Consider the following 24320-nt stretch of genomic DNA (forward strand, 5'->3'; position numbering starts at 1 on the left):
GATTAAGCAATGCGTGCAGATGCGACACATTGTGCAATCTGTTTACTCGGTACTATCTGGTGGTACTGATACTAGGGAATTAATAAAACGAGGATTTTATATTAAACTATGTTTTTTAATTTCCTTTAAATAATATCAATTTATTAAGCTTTTGTCGTTTTGTGTAGTAATCAATAGTTTTATCAGTTTTTGCTTCATGATGTAATTTAAATGGATACGATGATTCAATGTTGATGGCGTTTACGTATAAGAAACTCACATTTTGAAAAATCTCACGCGAGATTCGAGGATGGGGGAGGGGTTGAATAAATTCTCACGACATCTCACCAGGGGGGGAGGGAGGTGCAGAAAATTTTAAAAAACACCTCACGTAATTTATGGACGCCCCCTTACTCGATCACAATTTTTGTAACTTTACTATAAACGGAACTACATTTAAAAATATACTTTATTTATTGAGTTATAAGGTTGCTTCCATTCTGTTTATTTACATTCTCAAAAACATCAATCGCTGCAGAGGTGGCTTGCGACAAAGGCGGCTTGTGTCAAAGGCCTCGGCGATATCATTTAAGAACATAATATTATGTACTTTAGGCAAACTTGTTATAAGATCTATTTTACTTTCTTATTAGTCCATTTGACAAGGATATTGGGTAAGATACCTATTGGAATAATTTTATTATTATGTATGTACTTATTAAATCCGCGAATAAAAAAAATTTTTAGTCGTGAATATAGAAATTGGGTCGCATTTTTTTAATCCGCGAATAGTGAAAACACGAATAAAGGAAGCGCGATTAAGGAACTTTTACTGTATTAGTTTCTGTGAATGTTGTGTTTATTTGTAATTGTTGTGCATAATAATTTATAAATCCTATTGGAACAACTATTGATTAGGCTTTTTTTAATAAATAAAAATAGGTAAATAAATAAATATTACTTAATATAACCTACCGTTTTACTTTGCGTAGTCGGGTAAAAGTATAAATATTTAGGTACTACACCACGGTAATCTTTCCTAGTAGATATTGTATATACATAGTTAAAAAAATCCAGTTACATTTTTTTAACAGACTCATCGATAGTGTCACGTCTGTGCTGTTAGTCTATGAAAAATGGCGCGAAACGCAGAACGCGTGGTGATTTTTCGCAAAATGATAACAATATTAGTAAAATGCATGACTTACTCATAATAAGGAAACTTACTGGTGAAAAGTCACTCCTCGGGCTTTGTTTGTATTATGGGAACTGTTAAAACAATATCTAAGCAAACACGAAGGCATTTTGAACAGAGCAATAACACGTGTTGACGCGGCAAGCGGGGGGCACAGTCCGACACAGACTAAAGAGACTTGTGATTCTTACCTCTAGCTCGTGTTAAAGAGAGTGTAGTAGCGATCGCCTCTCTAGTACGTAGTACATTCTATCTCGATGAAGGAATATCAAAAATATCCTTAGTTACTCCTTATAACAGCCATCTGTCAGTGAAAGTCCCGTAAAAATCGGTCGAGCCGTTCCCGAAAATAGCCGGAACAAACAGCCAGACAAACATGGTAAAAATTACTATTTTGGTCTATGTACAGAATTTAGGAAAAATCGATTTTTTCAAATTTAAAAACACACTCAATGTTTGAAACCAAAATACTACACAAACTGGTGTAATCTCATATTCGTATGTCTTTCGAAACATTAATGATTCAAGATTAGAGAAGAATTGAGGGTTAAATAAAATAAAAGAAACGAATCATGTAATATTTTTTATTAACCATAACGTTAATTAAAGCTCAAAAATTTTCAGTTTTATATTGATTTTAATTTTTTGAAAAGTAATTACAGATAATACAAGTTTTTTAGATAACAGACAGATAACATAAATACACAACGAAAACAAATAAATTATGCATAACATAAACTTGTACAAACACATTGTAAGGCTGACATGGTACTTTTACATGTGGAAGAGACAGATAAACAGATTCCTGAGTTATGAACTATAGAAAAAAATTTTAACATTACAATATTCAACATGTTTTCATAAGATAGCAAAGTGTAGACGCAAGTTAAGCCTAACAAATATTGAGTCAAACAATACTAGTTACTTATAAAATTCTGGCAGTGATTGACAAAATATAGCTTGCTTGTTTTAATATACACTGCCATCTATGGGCGTCTTTCCGCAATAAAAAAATCTCAATTCTTTTTGGAACCAAAATCTCCAATACTTAGGCCAGTTTTTGTCCCAAATTTTCAACGAATGGATGAAACCTGTTGCTGGCTCTCACTAATTCCTAAAGCCAAATCCTTTTCAGCCTTAATTTTTTCTCTAGCTATTTTATACTCCATTTCTGCCGCGCGGTATTCCAGGTAACTTTGTTTTTCTAGTTCTTCATCACGACGTTTGCGTCTACGCAGCCTTGTATATACTCGTCTTTTTCTTATACGTTTTTCACGTAACATTGTAAGTTCTTCAGACCACCAGTATGGCCATCTCCGAAATCCGGGACCAGGTACCAACCCTGCCTCTTCCATAGCTAAAAATGTACCACTACATACATTTTCTATGAATTTATATACAAAGTTTCACTGAATTAAGGAAAAGGAAATAGAAAAATATAACTTCTATGGAAAAGAGATAATTAACATGAGATCAAATGTTCTACAAGTAATTTATTGCAAGTTACATTTTAGATTATTTAGAAAATAACCATCAAAGTATAGAAAACACAAGTTTAATTTTTAAGAACAAATTAATCTACCTACCTTATAAATGTGCTTATACGAAAAATAATAATAAATACTAATCACGCTCTTATACGAATATCGCACAGCTTTTTCAAAACGATGTCGTCCATTCAATAATATCAAAATGTTTAATAGTTTAGAAACACTAAACTAAAAAAAAATTCTACGTAACGTAGTACCACTAATAACATGTCTTTTGGTAAAACAAATTGTTACCAAATCGCTACTAATATATAATAAGGCGTAGATAATTGAAATAATTTACAGTTTGAACTAGTATAAATCACGTTTTACAACCTATATTGTGTTAAGCCCTATGAATTAATCTACGATCATAAATCCTCCAGGATAGCATCTATATCGCTTAAAATATCTTTATCATCATCAGGTTTAGTTAATACATTGCGACAACTGGCGACAACGTCTGGAACATTCTTAACTAGATCTAGGTCTAAATCGGCGATTGTAATCTCATTGTCTTCCTGTTCATCACACAGGTCTACTATATCTACCGGCTCGCCCATTCTTGTAGTTTCCACTTCTATAATATCACTGTCAGAATTCTTATCATCAAAACACTTTTCTGTTAACTCCACGCTAACGAATTGTACATCTGTATCTGAATCTTGATCTGTTCTACAATAGTCGTCGTCTTTACTTTCACTGATTGATTTGTTTGTGCTACGACTTCTGATGAGTCGAGGTTTGGATGTATGTTCCCCGATTTTTATTCTTTTAAACTCGTAACAATTATCGACTAGCTCATCTTCTTGCATTTCATACACATCACTCTGTTCTGATAACGTTCTCTTTCTACTATTAACTTCATCTGTCTTTTTACCATCCGATTTAGTTTGACTCGGTTGCGCGGGCGCATTCTTATCTACCTTCTTATAAACTATCGAATTGCTCCTAACTACTTTAATAATTTTATTGCCCGACGTCGTTATCGTCTCTTGTGTGGACAATTTTCTCTTCCTACTTAAATTTAGCGTTATAGGCGTAGTGTGAATTATCGTTTCGGACACTTTCTTTCTGGCCCTGATTTCATCAAGAGATAGAACTTTGAAGTCTAGCGAGTTCCTTCGTTCCGTGGCCGGTGTCTTACCTGCGATCTCGTCGAGGGTTAGTTTATCGTATTTGTTAGTGAGGTTGGTGCGGACTATTTTTCGTTCTTTGGGAGGTTCGGCCGGTGGGAGGGAGTCGTAGTTGTAGAAGGCGGCAGCTTCGGCTTGTATCTTTTCCAGCAGCAGCAGTTCCTGGGACTTGGAGCGAGCTATCCGCGAGGGATCGTCGAAGACTTCGCCCTTGGTCGGAGTAGTGGAAGGCGCGCTCTCGTTGTCCGACTCTGCGGAACACACCAAGTGATCGTTAAGGCCCGCTCTCAACTCGTACATGATTTTCGTAATTAATTTTGATACGACCACGAAAACTTGGTGTGTTCCTCGCAAGCATCTGAAACTGACTCGGGGGTGGACGGTCAAAAATAATTACAAAAATCATAATACGAAACGTATTTATTTGCTCGTCGATAAATTAACACAATTTCGTTAAAACAAAGCCAGAGTACATTCTCGTTACCGGTTAAATTAGTATAAATCGAAGTGCTCGATACGCATCGCTCTAAAATTATTGAAACTCTTATAGTAATGCTAATATTAAAATAACAACGTTTCCTCGAGAAGTGAACGAGAAACTCGGGGCGTTCCGTCCCCGAACATTAACATAACAGAAAACCTTCTACGTATCGACTTGTACTACGTGTATAGACGACATTATGGGATTCCACGCATGCCCACGACACTTCAATGCGCCATAAAAATTTAAACAATACATAACTTCATAACACAACTAAAGGACGCTGTAAACTGAAGCAGGCCATCCCTGGATCACCCACGCCTATACCGATACAACCTAACCGCCATTCCTTCCATACATGTATAAATAAAGTTAAAATATTGACCTGTAATACATTTTGCTTTGCGAATTTATCCTTTTGGTACAAAACCTTAAAAACTATGATACATGTATAAAACAAACGTCTTCCGTCTCTTTTAATTTCTTTCGAAACAATTTTAAAATAAGTCTCAATAAATACTTGACTATTTACGTACATATACATATTATGCAATTTTATCCAAATTATAAACCATTATAAAAAGCAGTCTTCCCATTCCATTTCTGTTATATTGAACAAAACGCTTATACGTATCGATATATAAATAGAAAAAAAAACAGTATATCTATATACCTGTAAATCATACAAACTAAACAGGTACAAACGAAACCGAATAAATGAGCTGCCTACCAAGATGACATTTTGTACTCAATTACCGAAACCGCCAAATAATAACAAACTTTTAAAGCCACAGTCGCTTCAATTTCAATCCTATTTTTATTAGACAAAAGTAAAAAAATCCCACGCGTTATCTCTATACCCACCACCGATTAAAATCTATGTTTTTATGTTAAAATATTGTTAAATAATCGTCGTACATAAATAATATAATGACTAGGCGTACCGTGGACCCTAACGAATTTTCCCATTAATTACAAGCATTCCGTGTTCGAAGTGTAACAATAGGAACTTTACTGTCAGTGCAAAACAATGTAACATCTCATATTATGGAACGAAATCAATTCCGCTATTCAGACTACAGTGCCGGTGTTGGATGCTCCAAGCGAATGCTCCGTCATACTTCAATACCTAATATTATATACTTTATGTCACCTAACTCGGTAATACGTTTCTTAAGCACGAAAATTTTAAAAATCGCAATAGAAATCACAGTATTACAAAACAAAATGTTCAATTCACATCGTCTCAGTCTAGTTGCAGTGCTGTGACATCTATCCGCCTACCTAACTACTTTTTTTTTATTTTTTTTTTTACTCATATATTAAACGCTCACAGTGCGAAATATAAATCATGTAAGAAGACGCGAACCTCTTAATTTTTCTAGACGTACAATATTAAACGCATCAAGCATTACTTTTTTTTCTTTTTTTTTTCTCATTTCACCTAATATTAATGAGTTACAGTATTGTGTATATATATTTTTATTTTTTAAATCGTTAACCTATATCTATGTACTTGGATTAGACAAGGATTACATCGACGTCTAAGTGGGCACCGCATTTCAAACGAATCCATTAGACATGTTTGAAATGTCAGTGTGTTTGTTTACATTATAACTAGAAAAATGAAAAAGCGAGTTACAATATTCTTCTAATAGATATAATTAGCTAAGATATGAACGAGAATACGTCTCTAAATTATTGCACATACAAAAATACCGACCTCGCTAGCTAATTTCATTTACGGTCGGACTCAGAGAGCTAAAAATAGTCTATAGGTTATAAATATAGTGAAAATTTATAAAATAAAATCTAAGAAATAAACAAAACTCTGCCGCTTCTGGCTTCATAAAAATAATACAACTATTCTCTCTAGACATAACTTCAGTTGTTGTATATGCAGTTTGATACAGTGTGTCCAAAAATGGAAGTGACCACAACCCAACAATTTTATTTTCAATACATTTAAATATCTTTAGTTCATATTTCAAAATTTAAATTTTATTTTAGTTTAAAACAATTAATTTCATTTTTAAATTCATGAAGGACACACTGCATAAACGCCTAATATAATATCAAATTTGCCCTAAAATAAAAATCCTTTGAATACATTTACTAATGTATGTAATATATAAGAAATAAACTTTGCACACTTATTTTATAATCTATGAAAAAAATATATTTAAAGAAACTAAAATAATATAACGTGTGAAAATAAATATTATCTCTAAATATACGTGAATTCATCAGCTTATGAATGGCAAGTGACAAATTCTGCCTTCTTAAGGATGAGCTAAAAAATGGCCTGTTATATATTACATTATCCAAAGCCCTTTGACACTAAAACTTCTACTTCGTCTCTCTTTTCCTTTCTAATCTAATTCATTTAACTTTCGCCTAACAACCTTTATAAAAAACAAACTAGTATAGTTTCCCTATTTTTTTTCTAAATCATCCAGGATTTAGCATTACAACCAAACAGTTGATACTCATATTGCTTTCCAAATAATTCAATCATCACCTATCTATACTTTAAATTTTCTGTAACAGAGTGTTTCCATACTGCCATTTTTCCTCGTTATTTTTGTATAAATACCGTAATATCCAAACCTAATTGACCGAACTGAAGTTCCTTCTTTTTCACGTAAAAATTTTTTTTGGCGTAGCGACTATATTATAGTCTACAATACTACTACTATATTATAGACTATATTATAGCGAGATATATTATAGTCTATATGCAGCAATGTTCTTTCCTACATATTACTTTTACAAAATAATGTCGATGTTTCATATGTTTTATAGTTGGCATTAGTGTTATCTTGCATTATATCGGTAGTTCTTATTACTGTGGTATAGAGAATATTTTTCGTTGTAGTGAATATTTTACTTTCTACATCGATTCGCGCCTAACTTCAGCTCGGCCAAATATATTATGGAGTACATATTCTTTGTAGTTTTGACATAGTGCCTTTTCATAAATAAAATGATTCCCTAATTCATCTACAAATATCTTTAATGCAGAAGATTTTTACGACTTGTGTCAATTTTTCTTCACATCAGGTATTATAATGGATTAAAGTTAAACCAAAATGTATAAAAGACAGAATATATCACATTTCCGCCACAATTAAAAACTATGCAGTGTCATTTAGGTGTGAGCGAATTTAACAAACAATATATTTTTGATTCGCTCACTCATATAAATATTGAGGAGTTATCGATTCACTCAAAACATTTAAAATGTCCGCCAGATAAAGTTTCAAGTTACAGAAAAAATAATATCTGAAAACTCCTACATATTTATACGTTTACACAATATGTAATGTCTTATTTTATTACTACTACAGATAATTTATACTGAAAACCGTCTGAATAGAATGTATCTAAATGAGTTTTTCACTTCAAATAGTATATTTGCGCCCTTGGACAACTCTCTCAAGTAAGCGGTTCCTCATTTCTACAACACTTCATAGTATTACAAAATTCGACTAGCTCTGTATTATGCTGTTTGTTAACATGGAATTCCCTCTTGACTCATAATAATATAGATTGAATCATTTCAATCTTTATTTTCGCACATTTAATTATCAACGGTTTACATCTCAATCATCTACCGTTACCATAGCAACACAGGGAGCTCCACTAAACAAAGGAACCGCTCACGTACCGCTTACACAGCGCACAATATCCACGGTCCAAGGGCGTTCGGCGCGTTCAATACAGGCGCATACCTTCCTCGAAGTTGACCACGAGCGGGTCGACGGGCAGCGGCGCGTGGGGGGCGTACGGCTCGTGGGCGTGGGCGTGCGCGTGCGCGTGGGCGTGCGGGTGCGCGTGGGCGTGCGTGTGGGCGTGGGCCACCACGCGCCGCCCGCCCAGGAGCTCCGTGGACGCGGGCAGCACGCCGAGGATCGCCGAGTCGAGCACCACTGGAATGCGGGAAGTGGTGTGTTAGTACTGCCGGAGTGATCATATAGTGAAGTCCCGTGTCCCCTAGTGGGGTAAGGGGCAGATATTATGCATTATGCATACATCTGTTTCACTGATCCATTTCCTTTAGGGACAAGTAGGCGATCAGCCTTCTGTGTCCTGCCAGACCGAGAATTTTTTTTTTCTTCATCTCCACCGGGAATCGAACCCAGGACCCCTCGGTTCTACGCTCACGCGTCAACCACTGTACCAAGGAAGCGGTCAGGAAGGAGTGATCATATGGAAAGTGTATATTAGTAGTATTGGAGGCATAGGCGTATTATAGTCTATTAGCGATGCTGAGTGATAATATTGCGAAAAACAGAAGATTTATTGTTATCTTGAAATTTAGATTTTGAGCTGGAAATGTTATAGTAATGCAATAAAAATTAGTGATGCTACAAAACGAAAAATATATGTCCTAAGCATTACTGATTTCTTAGATTTTTAAATGTATAATAAATTGAGGAAAAAATTAGATCTTGATTAGAAGTTAATTTTAATCTAATCTATGATGAAATTAATGGTATTTTTATATGTAAATCTATTGTCAATTGGTGTATAGATAAAAACATTCTGAAAAATGAGTTTGAGAAATGTTATCTACCCCTCTAAGTTAATATTAGAAATTGTCAAACATAATTAAACATCCATACTAATATTATAAATGCGAAAGTAACTCTGTCTGTCTGTCTGTTACTCAATAGAAAATGACGCAATCCCGGAAATCCCACGGGAACGGGAACTATGCGGGTTTTGCTTTGACTGCGCGGGCGAAGCTGCGGGTGGAAAGCTAGTAGTTTATAAATGACCCTCTATTCTTTTATTGGTCATACTCTCACATCAAAAATAAGACCTATACCTTGGCGCTGTTGCTGCCACAGCAAGGGAACAGCGGCTGGTGGGGGCACATTGGGTGTCGGCACACCGGTGAGGGCCTGCTCTGCACTCGCTTCTGGTATGCTGCTGGTTGCGGGGCTCTGCAATATTGTACAGGAATACATATTCACATAATTGTTGAAGTGAAAACTTCTTTAGCGGCGTTGGGTATAAAATCCTAAACTCGCGTCAGGACACGTGGCCTGATCGAAAAAGCGTAAGACGGATTTTTTTTAGCCCTTATATTCCATGCGTAAGACGGATACCATTCCAAAATATTAAACATGCTGAACGTTAATAATCAAGTTTTCACTTCTGCCGGCACTCCCGGAGTGCAACCCGTCTTTTTTTTTATTATTAAGTTGTATCATAAGTAATTTTGTTTCTTTGACCTTTTTTATATAGTTTAAAAAAATATTAATTTGATGAGATTGATCTATACTAAGTTTTATTGTAATACAAAACTTCTTTATAAAATTTTTGTTGTCTATACAAAGTTGTATTTATTTTCTTTGTATATTAGGCATTATAGATAGCCGTTTTGTATAAATATATTTTTGCCAAATATCTGGATGTGACTAAATATTTAAGTAAGAAACAATATTATAAGATAACATTTCTGATTAATCCATCAGGCCCCGGAATCACAGACACAATAGAAAATCTATTGTGTTGCGGCCGGATCTGGCCGTTTGGGGCTTAATGGGTTAAGAACAAACATAACAACATTATAATCATAGATTTAAGAAACATAGAGAAAATAGAATACATACAGAAGCAACAGGTATTGGCTGGCTCGGAGCTATGCCATCAGTGCGAGCATCTGGATTCTTGTGCATAAATGGGCAGTGCTTCTTGCGGCAGCCCCCTGGCTGGTTCTCCCAGTAACAGGGGATTTGCTTACGGTTTTTCTGTAATACCAATCAATTTATAAAGATAAATTCAAATTCAACAATTGTTTATTTGAAACAAAAAATAAAGTGTACATAAATGTATAAATAAGCTGTAGCTAGACAAAATAATACAAGAATTGAGTATCACAATTAGTTGTTATAATCCAGAATTCAACTTGTAATAACATTTCACAACAATTTAAAGCTAAATGTAAGCCTATCACTTACCCTTAGTTCCATGTGACGGAGTTTACAGTGTTTATCTAGACACTTGCCCTGCTGCCAAGCTGTGCACATAGTTTCGCATCCAAGGGCCGAAGGCTCATGGCGAAACACACAGTTATCACCCTGTTAAATAATTCTTCTATCAGAATTTATATTAAAATTAACAATCAACCAAAAGCTATGTTATAAAAAATTCTTGGAAAAATTTAATGAATTTCATGTTTTATCGCGGTCGTTAAATACGAAAATAAAACGAACGATTAAATTATTTTACACGGTACACAGTCGGTATGACGTTATGTAAACGATAAAACACCATTTATATAAAAACTTTTACTGTTTATAAACAAAATTAACCATACCTTAGTGCAAGTAGAATAATAATAGAAATAACAGTCATTAAATTTTCTCGGCGACTCCATCCTCACTTCGTGTATCCAGGGTCTGGAGAGAAATATATTCCGTATGTTACAATGTAAAACGAGTTGTCAAATAAGTTGCACATATACGCTACATCCAAAACAATATTTCCTTATTATTTGATTTATTTTGTCGTATGATTTTAGGGAATTATAAGATAACAAAATAATTTTAAACATTGACACAATCTCGAAGACACCGCGGTTAAAACATTTTTTAATTAAAAATGCTTTTAATGGATATTAACACTTTAAATTTAACTCACCGTGACTATTATAAACTAAAAATTAATTAAATTAACAACAAAATATTACACAACACTTCTATCTAATACGAAATAATATTGAACGTCAGTATTAGAAGAAAATGTAGTAGATATGGCGGACATGTGGCGGAAAGCGAACTTTCATTCGGTTTCTTTCACCTTGTCTTTGGTTTCCTTGTTTTAGTTGTGTTGCCATTTCTGCCATTGCGCATTGTTTAAAGATTTTTACCTTAGATTTTTACACATTTTTATATAATATCATTTGAACCGTTAATACTTCGTTAATATGATTAAAATATGTAGCGATGTAAGCTTTTGGAAGCCATTTTATTTTAAATTTGTAAAAATTGTAATGATACAATGATTTTTTTTAACGACTCATATAATTACAATATTACAAATTATTCATAGGCCAAAAGTTGATAATAATTATTAAAAGTTGTACAATTTGCGTGGGATTATAAAAATAAAACTTTTTTGAAACCAAATGTACATAATATATTTTGTTTTTATTGTCTATGACACAAGGTCAGCTTTTGCCGCTTTTGCTAATGAACTTTGACCTTAACAATTTCTTGCCAGATAAGAAAAATAAATTACGTTTAGGGAGATTCGTGGGAGATTCCTACTTATCATCTCATTAAAAAACAATTTCATTATTGAAGTTCAGGTATTAATTGAATTACTGAGAAAAAGTACAATAATAATAAGTAACTCTAAGAAAATTGAGAACGAGATTGTATTCCGAACGATGAACGATGGAGAAAAAGGAAAATGTATAGTTACTTCAGCTTGCAGTCTATAGGTCTACCAGAATCTGATGGCATATTTATATTTAAGAAATAAAAGATTTTCATGTGGCAACTTTCAAGTTGGTTGTCAAATTATTTGTTTCTTCGCAGTTGATGAATAATTTTTTTTAGGATTTTGTCTAAAAAATCTTCGAAAATGTTGAAAATGCCGCTGCGATCAGAAGCAAGAGGTGTTATTTATAATGTGTATAGAGAAAATATCCCATAAAGAAGGGTCAAACACATCACAATTTTCAATTTTGAAGATTTTATTGGTAAATTGGACTTACCCGTTTTGATACTTTAAATTAAAAATATTATAAGTAGGTAACTATAATATTGTTTGTTGATTACAATATAATTTTATGAAAACTTATTACAGGAGTTTCCAATACGGCTATTTGTCAAGTCCAAGCCGTCCAAGTTAATTTTATAATGTGTCTATCCGTTAATACTTACGAAAATAAACATGATTTTATTTTATTATTGTTTTATTTTATAAAAAAAATGTTGTGTGGTTTTATGAAACCACGGTAAAAGTGAAACTGTTCGAACGGTTCCGAACACTGCTTTGTGTAGCGCATGTCGATGTCGAGCACAGACCAAAAAGTTTGAGACGATGTAATAAAAGTTTCACTTTTAAAAAAATATAAACAATCTAGTTTTGATCTGCAATATCATTACATCTATATTATTACATGACATAATGATAATGAAATATACAAATATAGGTACGTGTAAATACATTTAATATGTATTACCTATAAAAAAGTAATATGTGTAAGTATGTACCTTCATAATATTAAGTCACCATTAAATTAGAAACGTATTGGAGGCGTCTAAAAATATCATTTATTAATGTTTACGTAGCTTTATGCCATTATAATGATATTCTGTTGGAATTATAAAAATTCTTAACATGTACGAGAAATTATATCAATCTGACTTTACGTTTACGTCCTACAAAACTTACATCGTTGGCATTTATCGAATAGTGCGGAAAGTATCGATAAACAAATTTCGATAATTGAAACGAGTTCATATTTTTTCCATGCTTAAGCTTTAGTTCATTCACTATTGAATGGAACAGAAGATCACAGCATACAACAATTGTATACTCAAGAATATTAAAAAACTTTCGTTTTACTTACCTACTTAATCTATGCTAAAAAACTTAAATTAATACATAACAACATAATAGACGTTAAAAATTTTAGTTCAAAATTAAGTTTATAATAATTGTAAAAACATGTTTACCGACGTGGCTGAATGCAAACCACGCCTTTGCCTATAAAACAGTAAAGTATCGACACGACCCATCATACGAGCAATCATTAAGAAGAACTGTCATAGGGATCATCATTCGCCGAGCCAGGTATAATGATATCGAGGACAAAATAAAAAATAAGCAGTATCAAGATCGTTCAGTCCATTTTCCCTAGGGTTGCACACTCAAAATTTTGATTTCCCTAATTGCCATCAGATTCTGGTTTACCTTTACCGAAAATAAACATTGAATGCAATAATCAATATTCGATAAGGTAAATATTTTTAAATAAATATAATTGGCTTCTTTTATAAAAAAATAAATAAATAAAACAACAAAATAAGTGTTGTATGAACTTTATTAATATTACATCATGATTTATTAATTTACATAAAATAAATAAATGCTCACAATTATTATTTAGTAGGTTCGTAAAAAAGCGCTTACTTATGACATCAATGCAAAATATTATGTTATTAAAAATAAACACGTACTTACTAATATTTTTTAATTTCACAGATTCTGTTTTAAAGAAATGCACAATGTTACAAATATATGGCTCTAAATTTATTTTATATCTCATTTCTCTTCTTTACTAATCGTTGATATTCTATTGAACCATTACTTTCTATTCTGGGCTATTTCTTAATACAATAATAATAATTGCTCTGTTATTATTTTCTTTTAGACTTGCCTAAATATGGATGTTTAGGAAATTTGAAAGCGTTTTCATGATTAACATTAGGCCTTATTGAAAAGGATAAACAATACCAATTTCTCAATTGTTAACATAAAGAACTGTAAACTATTTCAAAATCAAATACAACACTAACATTATCGACAATAAAATAGTGAAAAATCAGTCAAAGATTAATAATTTCAAACACTCGTAACTTTTCTGACAAACAAGAACATGTCATATCGAAACATTAAATAATTCATATTATATAAAATCTTAAAATCCGTAATTGTATGTCATAACTGCCAACATAAACTTGGAAACACAGTGGTAGGTGAATGCTAATACTAAAAACAATTGCACTGTCGTTTTCATACTGAGTGTGTAAGCCAATGTAGGAATGTTTTGTTCGATTAATGGGCGATGGATGGGTTAGAACTAAATGGAAAATGCCTCATCGCAGCTACAAAGTTTACTAACAAACCTACTGGATGACTGCTACTTAAAAACAAGAACATATGAGTATTCCTCGAAATGATGCCTCGATACCAGTCTTATAATCGTTCGACAGTCCAACATAGGATATAAAGTGAGTTACTATCAAACTGCTTGAAGTCATGGATAAATGTGTATGGACATTTTGTTCCACTGTGTCAAACGAACATGTAAACTCAATAGGCACTTTTTAACATTTATATTCCCAATATTAGAGTAAGTGTTATATATTTGATTGGTTGACTTAAAAATTTTGTCCATACAGCCGCTCTTAAAATCTAAATCACAAATTCATTGCCCTATAATCAGTTTGACAGTAACGTTTGAGAAAACAACTAAAATTAAACATAAAATACAAAATGTCAATCGAAGTTTTCAATACATTGAAGACTACATTGACATTATACAAAAATAAGACAATTCACACTACATTACTACATGGATTATCATTTATAATTAATGTACTATTCTCTACATGGTAATGGTACATGATTTTTTTTCACATTTCAATGTTTATACGACTTCAACTAGTTTCAATTACACATTACCTACATCGAAACATACATAATATCAAACATGGGGCAAAGGGATTAAGACACACGTGCAAAAACGAGTGAAAATGACTCCACTTTTTAAATATACTTTTCGACATTTCCATATATTTTCAACAGATTAATGACAAGCCATGAATGAATTTGATCATCCAAATCTATATAATAACATCACTGCAATCAAAAGCATGTTCAAAAACGGTGGAGTCATGAAAAATTAACACATTGCGGAAATTCCTCAAACACGAATGCCACAGTAACCGGCAAGAAATGTGCCAATTGTATCAATTTCAACCCCACTTACCCTGCAAGGACATTTATATTGTCATGATATACTAAGGGGTTAATGGACGTCATATTATAGCGTTAGGAACTAAAAAGCTTGGAATAATGCTATAGTAATGGTTCCAAACCTGAAATAGAAGCAACCTTAATTTAAAATCCTCTTTTGCGTTATGAAGACTTGAGTTCAAAAAAAAAAATAACACGCTTCGTTTACATATTTTCGCAAAAAATTCATAGACATTGTTAATGAAACAAATTTAAATATACTCAAATTAATAATTAATAGTGTGTTATACAATGTTATGACGGGAATGATAAAATTCGTGCATAGATAGCTCAATAGAGTCGTGCGTACGTTGATAGACAAATAGACTGCCAATAATACTGCGAATACATTATGTTGTGTCGATTCTCCTTTAAAGCATGAACTTATAGACAGAAAAGATCTCATGACTTTTTAATATGACCCTAATATAGCCTGACCTAGACTTATAAGAGTTATAAGTCACACATGATTAATATTTCCATAATGTCCTGATAGTCAGCCAGATTTTGGACGAAATAAAACGTAAATCGACACAATTTGTCATGTCGCAGTCTATTCGACATAATATAAACGTATTCCGCACATAAGTATACAAATAGATGCCGTGTGGTAAAGATGAATGCCTATCTCTTGGACGAGCTTTTGATTTGTTGCAGTTTGAGTCGTAGAGCATCTACCGCCGCTTCGTTCTTTTGTGATACCGACTGTGTTGAATGTAGCTGGAAAATAAATTCAAATTTATTTATACAAATTAATTTCCTAGTTAGTTCTTTTAAGTTGTTAATCGTAACAAGTTGTAAACTAAGTTGTTGTTGTTTTATTTTATAAGCATTGTTTTTTAGAATTACATGAATTTGTCGCTTTACGTGAAATTAAACTGTAAGAAGAAATAGTTGAATTAGACTTTTTTTCGATCTATTCTTTGCAAAATCTATTAAAGTGATACAGCTGATTTTGATTGGAATACCCTTTGAAAGTACGTCGATTTACTTTTATTTTACATTTTGTATGTACACTGGTAATTCTCAATATCTTTACTCTTACACAAGCTATTTATAAATATTATTTTATTTATACAATAAACTTAATAATTTTACCTCTAATTGTGGATCGATACTATGAGTTCTTGGCAAGGTGTTGTCATTGATAGAGTCTGTAAGCACTCGATTGTCGTTCACCGGTGTTCTGGGTTGAGATGATGGGTTCGAATCCATTTTGAGGCCAGCTTTAACCTAATGAGAAAGAAAATTTATAATCTTACTGTTGAAAATCGTCCGGATGTCTATTAATATCACTTTTCAAGTATGTTTCATGAATCTTAGTACAAAAGTTAATAATTACCAGCTACAACCGGTTTTTTTCAAATATATGCTATTAAAATTGTAGAATGTAATTTTAAATCCACATTACCTGCAAAGCTCGCAATCTCTCTAAAAAGTCGACGTGTGATTTTTCATCGTTTTCGTTGCTAACATCTGAAAATGAAAGTTGCAAAATGCCTTCAAAATAATCAAATATAATAAACATATTTTTTTTAGATTATCGTTCACGCAAGAAACTTACGCTACTACAACTAGTGTTCGTAATCAAGATCATCTTAAAGATGGAAACTCAAATATTTCCTATACATATTTTAATTAGAAAGCACAGAATATACTTTAGATAGAGAAGGTAGTTGAAGAATTGATTAATTTCTTATAATGAAAAATCTCTTAAATTGTTTTTTTACACTCTTGACGGTAGTTCCAACCAACACATACAAAAACTAACAAGAAAAAAGACGGGTTGCACTCCGGGAGTGCCGGCAGAAGTGAAAACTTGATTATTAACGTTGAGCATGTTTGATATTTTGGAATGGTATCCGTCTTACGCTTTTTCGATCAGGTCACGTGTCCTGACGCGAGTTTAAGATTGTATACCCATTACAGAAAAAGTGCTCAACGCCGCTAAAGAAGTTTTCACTTCAAAAATTGCGGGTAGTCACAAAATATCATACCAATATGCTCCGCCTTAATATCGGGCTTGTATACAGGGTGTGCCCGCATTTTACGCTGCTCGGCCACTTCTCGTAGACCGCACTCGACATAGTTACGGAAGTAGAACGAGGAGCCCGCCATGAACGTCCAGATATCTACTTCCGGGTGACGCTCCTGTGGGCAAATAATAATGTTTTATATCTACTGATGAAAGGATAACATGAAAAATTTATCTTAAGTAATGAGTCACAAATGTGGCATTTTTTACATTGTAAAAATCTTTCGCAAAACACTTAGATAAGTAACATATAACATACACAAGAGGTATAAAACCTTTATAACACCTGTTATTACACACTACAAAGTAAATATAACCTTTAATTAAGTTATTTGAAATAATGAATCAATTAAATATTGTTTATCGTACCAAATATATCCATATTTAATGGTTTTAAAAAAGTAAAGCAACCTAAGCTCCTCCTAACACAGTTAAAACAATACAAAATGCACCATAATTTCCTAGACCAATACACACACAAAAACTCACTCTCAAATCATACAGCTGCGCAAGCGCCTCCCTATTATGTTCCTTAGAGCCGATCCTTTTCAGAATAAGCGCTAATTCTTCATGCAATGCCCGTGGTAGTCTTCCAGAAGTAAGGGCAGTGTTCGTTACACCCATTCCCAGGCTTTGAAGGCTGCCGTTCATATTGTCTGGAGGTGCGTCTTTTTTCTCGTCTAATTTTAGTTGCTGAAATGAATGTATTACTTATTATTTATTTCTTGAACTTACCAATAGAATATAAGTTGAATATTTATGAAATGAAATCTAAAATAACTTTTCTGTATTCATTCTTTGACGTACCGACGTACATTCATAAAAAGGCGAAATATTAAAACATTAATCCGAATTAACATCTTATTTCGTTGTAGTAATCTTCAAAAATCTTTGCATACGCTCATTAGAAACTCTGCCCAATAGACGCGTAGGCAGAAATTTACTTCAGACAATTTTTGATTAATTGCCCTCATTTTCTTTACAGAAAATAAAATCAATTTCGACAGTATTCATCTTAAAACATACCTTCAAAACTTTGTGCAAATATGGATACAGGTCGGACTCGTTAACATCTGGTATCTGTGTGAGATGATTGGTGATGGACGCGCCTTTCATCTTCACAAGAGTGTGCACTAGGGTTTTTACCGTCCTATGGACGTATAATACATTGTTAGTGTCAAATAAAATAAGAAATAGTCCTTTTGATTAAATAGGGATATAACAGTGTTTGGGAATCTCAAACAGAACAACTAAAACATTAAACATTAGACACAAGCATTGTGACATAGAACTACACTAATATTTTAAAGTGGCAAGATTTGTAATTTTGGTATGTAACAAATAAACTCAAAAACAACTGTATATATTTTAAAAAATATATTCAAAAACCAAAAGACTTCAAATAAATATTTTAGCAAGAAACATAAGCCTTTTTTATATTTTGTGTCAAAAGGAAACAAGTTACATATGCAGTTTGTTAGAAAAGGACAAAGATATAATAGAAAATAAATAAATAAATCTTACCTGTACGGCGTATCACTAATTTCCGGATTCTTCTTCCAATAGCTATTCGGATATGCCTTATAGAACAAGTGTATCTTGTATAGTACTGCGTCATAGTCTATCGAATTGACTTCCCATGAAGATATCATTTTAAGAGTTTTCCAGAAACATTTGAGCAGTAGATCTTGATATCTGGGGTAGGCTGGGTCGGATTCAACTATCGAGTCGTGTAGGAGAGAAACTATTGCGCTGTGAAATGAAAAAAAAAATGTTTGGTTATTTACAATCCATACTAATATTATAAATGCGAAAGTAACTCTGTCTGTCTGTCTGTTACTCAATCACGCCTTAACTACTGAACCAATTTGCATGAAATTTGGTATAGAGATATTTTGATACCCGAGAAAGGACATAAGATAGGTTTTATCCCGGAAATCCTACGGGAACGTGTTTTTCTTTGAAAACGCGGGCGAAGCCGCGGGCGGAAAGCTAGTATGTATATTATAATACTCTATTGGGTGGAGCTATAGCACATAATAAGTGAATGTAAAAAATAATGTATAATGTATTGATATTAAAAAGGAGGAATCTGACGAACGTAGAATTTTCATGAACATTAGTATTTATTACTATGTAATTCAAAATCAATAATTTTAAAATTCTAATCAATAATTTTCCAAAATTAACACGCCCATTTGACTACCATACTTGAAGTTAATATTTAAGTAAGTTTCGCTATTCCACATACAAAATAATAAATAAATAATAAAAATGTTTATTGACACAAAATAATACAGGTAAAAATAATGAATCTTTCGGCTCTCGAACTAGTTTAATATCATGTCTCAGGAGCCAGAGGCTTCTCCCAATATTGATCTTAATATTACTTATGTCTAAACTAAAAAAAGCTCTGAAATAACAAACGTAATGCAGAGGTAAGTAAAAATGAACAATCTAAGATGTAAAGCCACCAGTAAAGCATGTAGAGATTGTCTAATCTAAAAATGAACGCCCTTCCACTAAACTTAATTGTTTCAATGTGTGAGGACAAATAATTATTGAACCACTTTTATATGTGTGCGCGCGGCGATTCTACTGCAAACTTTGACTTTCGCGCACTGATTTGTCAACTAATCGGGCGATCAGTTCAGGTGCCTAGCATTGTATGGCGGGGAGAGTGCGCTATGTACGGAATGACACGTCCGTTCTGTCGTGCATCGCGTCATTTATGCACTAGTTGGCCAACTGGTCCTGTCGTTCGGGCATGGACAGGACTGGAGGACTGAACGACCAATGAGGCAGACCAATTTGTGTGTATTGCGTCTATACACGTACTTTGAATGTGAGCGTAAACACAGTGGAGGGGCGTTCATTTTTAGATTAGACAATCTCTACAGTTACCATAGCAACGGCGTCCTGGGCGAGTGCTCGAGCACGCGCACGCACACGTTGTTCAGTATGCGCACGAGCCGCTCCGCGTCGGGCGCGGGCCGGGCTGGAGCAGCGCCGAGCAGCAGCAGCAGCTCGCCGATTAGCGCGCGGAGGGCTGCTTCGCCTACGGAGCCGCCGCAACCGGCTGTTTCGTAGAACTGTGTAACATATGACACATGTTACTTAATGAATATGGAATGTAATGGTAACTGGTGTCTTGGCTCGTTGTCTCCTAGAACTTCACATTACACATTAGTTATCTGTGACACGCATATATTAATGTATTGATAATCGGTGTTTTTGGCTGGTGTCTTGTAGAACTACAACTCCGCTTACGTAAATATGCATCGTACACACATATTATTAGCTTTTTTTTATTTTATATAGTTATGTGTGGCCATATCACGGTGTCTTGTCAAACTATTGTCTCGTCCAACTATCTATGTGTGTGTGTACAGTACGCCATAATTATTTTCCGGTGTATCGTTAAACTAGTGATGTAACGATACATGATTTTTCCGATACGATACCGATATTTGTATTTAATAATCGGCGATACCGATGCCGATATCGATGGCTTGGTTGATAAACAGGTAATGAATTATGCACTTATTATGCATAAAAGTTACCTACACCAACAGAAACTTCACTATAAATCGTATTTTTTTAAATACAAATGTCAAATCAAAAAACAAAGAAAGCATTATTTTAGTATCATCATTTTACAAAGTCAATAAAAGTATTACATAAATCAGTAATCAAAGTTTACTGTTGGTAGATTTATGTTCAGAAAACAAAGTGTCCTCCCGCCTCGTTCATTCGGCGCGCTTTTTGAATTGTTTGATTTCGATATCGGTTGTTTTATAATCGGTGAAACCGATATATCGGTCTGTCGATTATATCGGCCGATATATCGGTATCGGTATCGTTACATCCCCACGTTAACTATTTACTCGTCCATCTGTATGTGTGTGTGTGTGCACGCACCGTGGTGAGCGCCCCAGCCAGGTACTTGTAGGCGGGCAGCGCGCTCGCGTCGGGCGGCGCGGTGCGCAGGCGCCGCAGCTGCGCCGCCACCGCTGCTACCAGCCGCGCCTCGTGGGCTGCCAGTGCTGCGCCCCGACCGGATACCAGCGCGCCGGATATCAGGGACAGCGCACGAATTGCCGCCTGGTGGACGAACAAACATTTTATTTGTATACAGTCATACATGCTTTCAAAAAGTTCTAAAATTCACAATTATCTGCACATGTTCTATTATTAAAAAACACAACATATAAAAAAAACCAAGCCTCTCGCAAATGAACTACTTATTTTTACTTACTTTTCTCTATCTACCCATAAGAAAAATAATAAAGTCCACATTTCTATACAAACTTATTAGTTATTAGTTTTAAATTTTTTTTTAAATGAAATTTTTCGGTAACCTATAAAACTATTTTCTATACACAACTATAACCAAGCATAAATCATCGAGAAAATATTATTTTTATCCAAAATAGCACTCACATTCAAATCAGGACTAGCTATAGAGTGTATGGTGTCAGCCAGCTGCGAGTCATCCACAGAGGCGGGCACTGGTTGCGCCGACACTAAAGGATGCGGCGCCGTTGCGCGGGGGGGTGATAGTGCCACCATTGAACTGGAATAGAAAATTACTATAAGAAACGATATGCACAAAAAATTTTAATAACAATCGGTCGAGCCGTTTTTCTTCAAACATCGCGACTCGAGATTTTTATATATTATGTTATGCTAGTATACAGTGTGAACTATGTGATTGTGCAAAGTGTAGTAGTTTATTAGTGCACAATGCGCAAAAGTAAAGCAGTAATGATATATAATATGACAGTATACATAATGTAAGATGGTAATATTGCGATATGATAGTATGATGGTGAGTTGCCGTGTAGCAGTAGAATGTCGCAGTATAGTTGTATAGAGCGACTGGGTGTTGTTAGATTGCGATATAGCGCTGCCTTGTAAAGTTGCAGTTAGTAGTGTACCGGTGTGGTGTACCTTTATCTATGTTATATGGGTAGTGCGGTATTACAGCGCGGTGTATGGGAGTATATCAGTATATTAGCTAGTTCAATAAAGAAACGAATCTTCAATGGCGGCCAAAGCTGACTTTGACAGATGGTAGGATCAGCAAAAAAGAAAATAAAAATAACGTAAATTGATAATTATTTTATTAATTATTTCAAATTGTTTGTTGACAAACTTTTTTGTTATTGTATTTGTGTATTTATATGAATTATCATATTTACGTATACAGAATGTAATAAAATCCCCATAATACTTGTAATAAGCCCATAAAACTGAACAACTTTTCCCAAAGAACATATTTTGTCAAATTCCAAGAAAACATTATTTACTTTCGCAAATGCATAATTGTCATTGTAAATTTATGATAAAAACTATTACTTATAGGGAAAATCAAATACATTTTAGTGATTTTATTTTTCCATTTTTTTTTGCATACCGTACGGCCGTGTGTGAGCGAGAGGGAATGATAAGCGCCGCCATTGAAGATTCGTTTCTTTAAAGAACTGACTAATAGTATATGTATATAATATGTATGTGTATAGTCTGTATGTGCGATGTGACGATGCAGTGTATCGGAGTATATCAGTCTATCAGTCTGTATATTGTATGTATTTATGTATCGGTATCGGTGTATAGTCTGCATGTACGTGTACGTATATACGTGTATGTATGTATGTACATGCATACCTCGGTCGGTGCGGCGCAGAGATCGCACGCACGGGTTCGTCCAGGAACTTGAGGTCGAGGTCGGGCAGGTTGGGGCGGCGCACCACCGGCACGGCCGCGTCCAGCCGCGCGATCAGCTCGGGGTCCAGCCCGAACGGGCCCGTCACCGTGCGCACCTCTTGTTCCCTGGACACCGCGCTTTAGTTGTGGACATTACACAAATTTATTATCAAAAATTGTTTATGTATGTAAATTTTCTAATCTTCACAAAAATATATTGAGCCGTACTGTAAAGTTTCACAAAAATATATTGGGCCGTACTTAGTAGTCTTACTAAACATTTTTTTTATTTTTATTATACACCAGCTTTCCGCCGGCGGCTCCACCCGCGGTTTCAAAGAAAAACTCGCATAGTTCCCGTTCCCGTGGAATTTCCGGGATAAAACCTATCCTATATTACTCGTGGATAATGTAGCTTTCGAATGGTGAAAGAATTTTTAAAATCGGTGCAGTAGTTTATGAGCCTATTCATTACAATCAAACAAACTGTACGATTACCTAATCGTACAGACAATAAGTACATGTATGAATGCAATGCGTCGGTGGTGCATATTTTATTATATTGTATTAATTATTATTTTAAGTTTTAACACACAGTTCAGTTCGCATTCGGACTCCGTACCGGGCGGAGCTTCACCATCTCATCCCATTACAGTTAAAAATAAATATATCTCTTTATCCCAATCTCATATCTTATCTTTTACCCCAAAACTCCCCCTAACATTGGTCCTTCGAGCAAACGGTGAATTGCGGGACCGGGACAAAAAGTGTGCATAAATTTTGTGCTGTGTTTGTGTGCGTGGTTCTGGTTTCCGTGATCACATAGCGACCTCGGTGCTTTGGGAAGGCACCACACATATCTTCACATCTCTACCCTGGTGTCTTGGGGGGACACCACACCTCAACCTCGGTGCTTTAGGAAGGCACCACACATCTTCATATCTCAACATTGGTGCCCTGGAAAGGCATCGCATCTCTACACATCGACGGAATAATTCACATCTCGGCGCGGCGTAAGCGTAACTTGAAGCTAACCAAGTAAGGTTTCTTATTTTATCTCTTATTTTGAAACATGTCGATGGAGGATATTTTAGCTACCCAAGAGCAATTAATAGATGCATTGGATAAGCTACATATAAACTTTAAAAAGGATGGAGCGGAGCGAAAGACTTCCGATTATATACGACGAAGACTAGAAACGCTAGAACAATATTTTGTAGACTTCCACAACAACCATATGATACTTCTATCTTTTAACGATCACTCTCATGAGTATTTTGCATTCAATAGATATGATCAAATTAAGAAAAAATACAATAACATAAAGACAGCCTTGCAAAATTATAAATCTTTAGAAAACCCTGAATTACAACCTCCAACCTTTCAAACCCCGTCAACCTCTCATGAATATCAAGAAAAACCTCCCAACAATATCTCTAATATGAATAAAACGGAAGAGCTTATGAAAAAACAAACAACTAATTTTAAG

General features: G+C 34.3%; 2 protein-coding genes across 3 annotated transcripts in view; both read right to left on the minus strand.

The window, feature by feature from the left end:
• Nucleotides 1–2171: 2171 nt before the first annotated feature.
• LOC149897214 (uncharacterized) lies at nucleotides 2172–11132 on the minus strand. Of its 2 annotated transcripts, XM_090116600.1 has the most exons (7): nucleotides 10975–11132; nucleotides 10652–10733; nucleotides 10293–10412; nucleotides 9945–10082; nucleotides 9155–9272; nucleotides 8055–8252; nucleotides 2174–4090 (listed from the first exon to the last, which is right to left on the minus strand). In XM_090116600.1, exons 2-7 carry the CDS (start codon nucleotides 10709–10711, stop codon nucleotides 3075–3077), a joined length of 1650 nt encoding a protein of 549 aa, XP_089972726.1. In that variant the 5' UTR covers nucleotides 10712–10733; nucleotides 10975–11132; the 3' UTR covers nucleotides 2174–3074. The 2 variants fall into 2 exon arrangements, with proteins under 2 accessions (XP_089972727.1, XP_089972726.1); XM_090116601.1 differs by lacking the exon at nucleotides 10975–11132 and having other exon boundaries at nucleotides 2172–4090; nucleotides 10652–10728.
• A 4410-nt stretch (nucleotides 11133–15542) lies between these two features.
• Nucleotides 15543–24320, minus strand: part of msps (msps cytoskeleton-associated protein 5) — a 31207-nt gene continuing 22429 nt past the window's right edge. Inside the window, exons 27-37 of the mRNA XM_090116870.1 lie at nucleotides 22793–22957; nucleotides 21566–21698; nucleotides 21044–21226; nucleotides 20027–20214; nucleotides 18647–18874; nucleotides 18149–18272; nucleotides 17612–17815; nucleotides 17085–17238; nucleotides 16499–16563; nucleotides 16186–16320; nucleotides 15543–15807 (exon numbers count right to left, since the gene is read on the minus strand). Of these exons, the coding sequence (XP_089972996.1) occupies nucleotides 15712–15807; nucleotides 16186–16320; nucleotides 16499–16563; nucleotides 17085–17238; nucleotides 17612–17815; nucleotides 18149–18272; nucleotides 18647–18874; nucleotides 20027–20214; nucleotides 21044–21226; nucleotides 21566–21698; nucleotides 22793–22957 (1675 nt within the window). The 3' untranslated portion in view covers nucleotides 15543–15711. The remainder of the gene's footprint in view (nucleotides 15808–16185; nucleotides 16321–16498; nucleotides 16564–17084; nucleotides 17239–17611; nucleotides 17816–18148; nucleotides 18273–18646; nucleotides 18875–20026; nucleotides 20215–21043; nucleotides 21227–21565; nucleotides 21699–22792; nucleotides 22958–24320) is intronic.

This window comes from Colias eurytheme, chromosome 26 (assembly GCF_061535395.1).
Source record: "Colias eurytheme isolate Ceu_HAF_F1 chromosome 26, ilColEury1 Martin Lab GWU primary, whole genome shotgun sequence".
Classification (NCBI taxonomy): domain Eukaryota; kingdom Metazoa; phylum Arthropoda; class Insecta; order Lepidoptera; family Pieridae; genus Colias; species Colias eurytheme.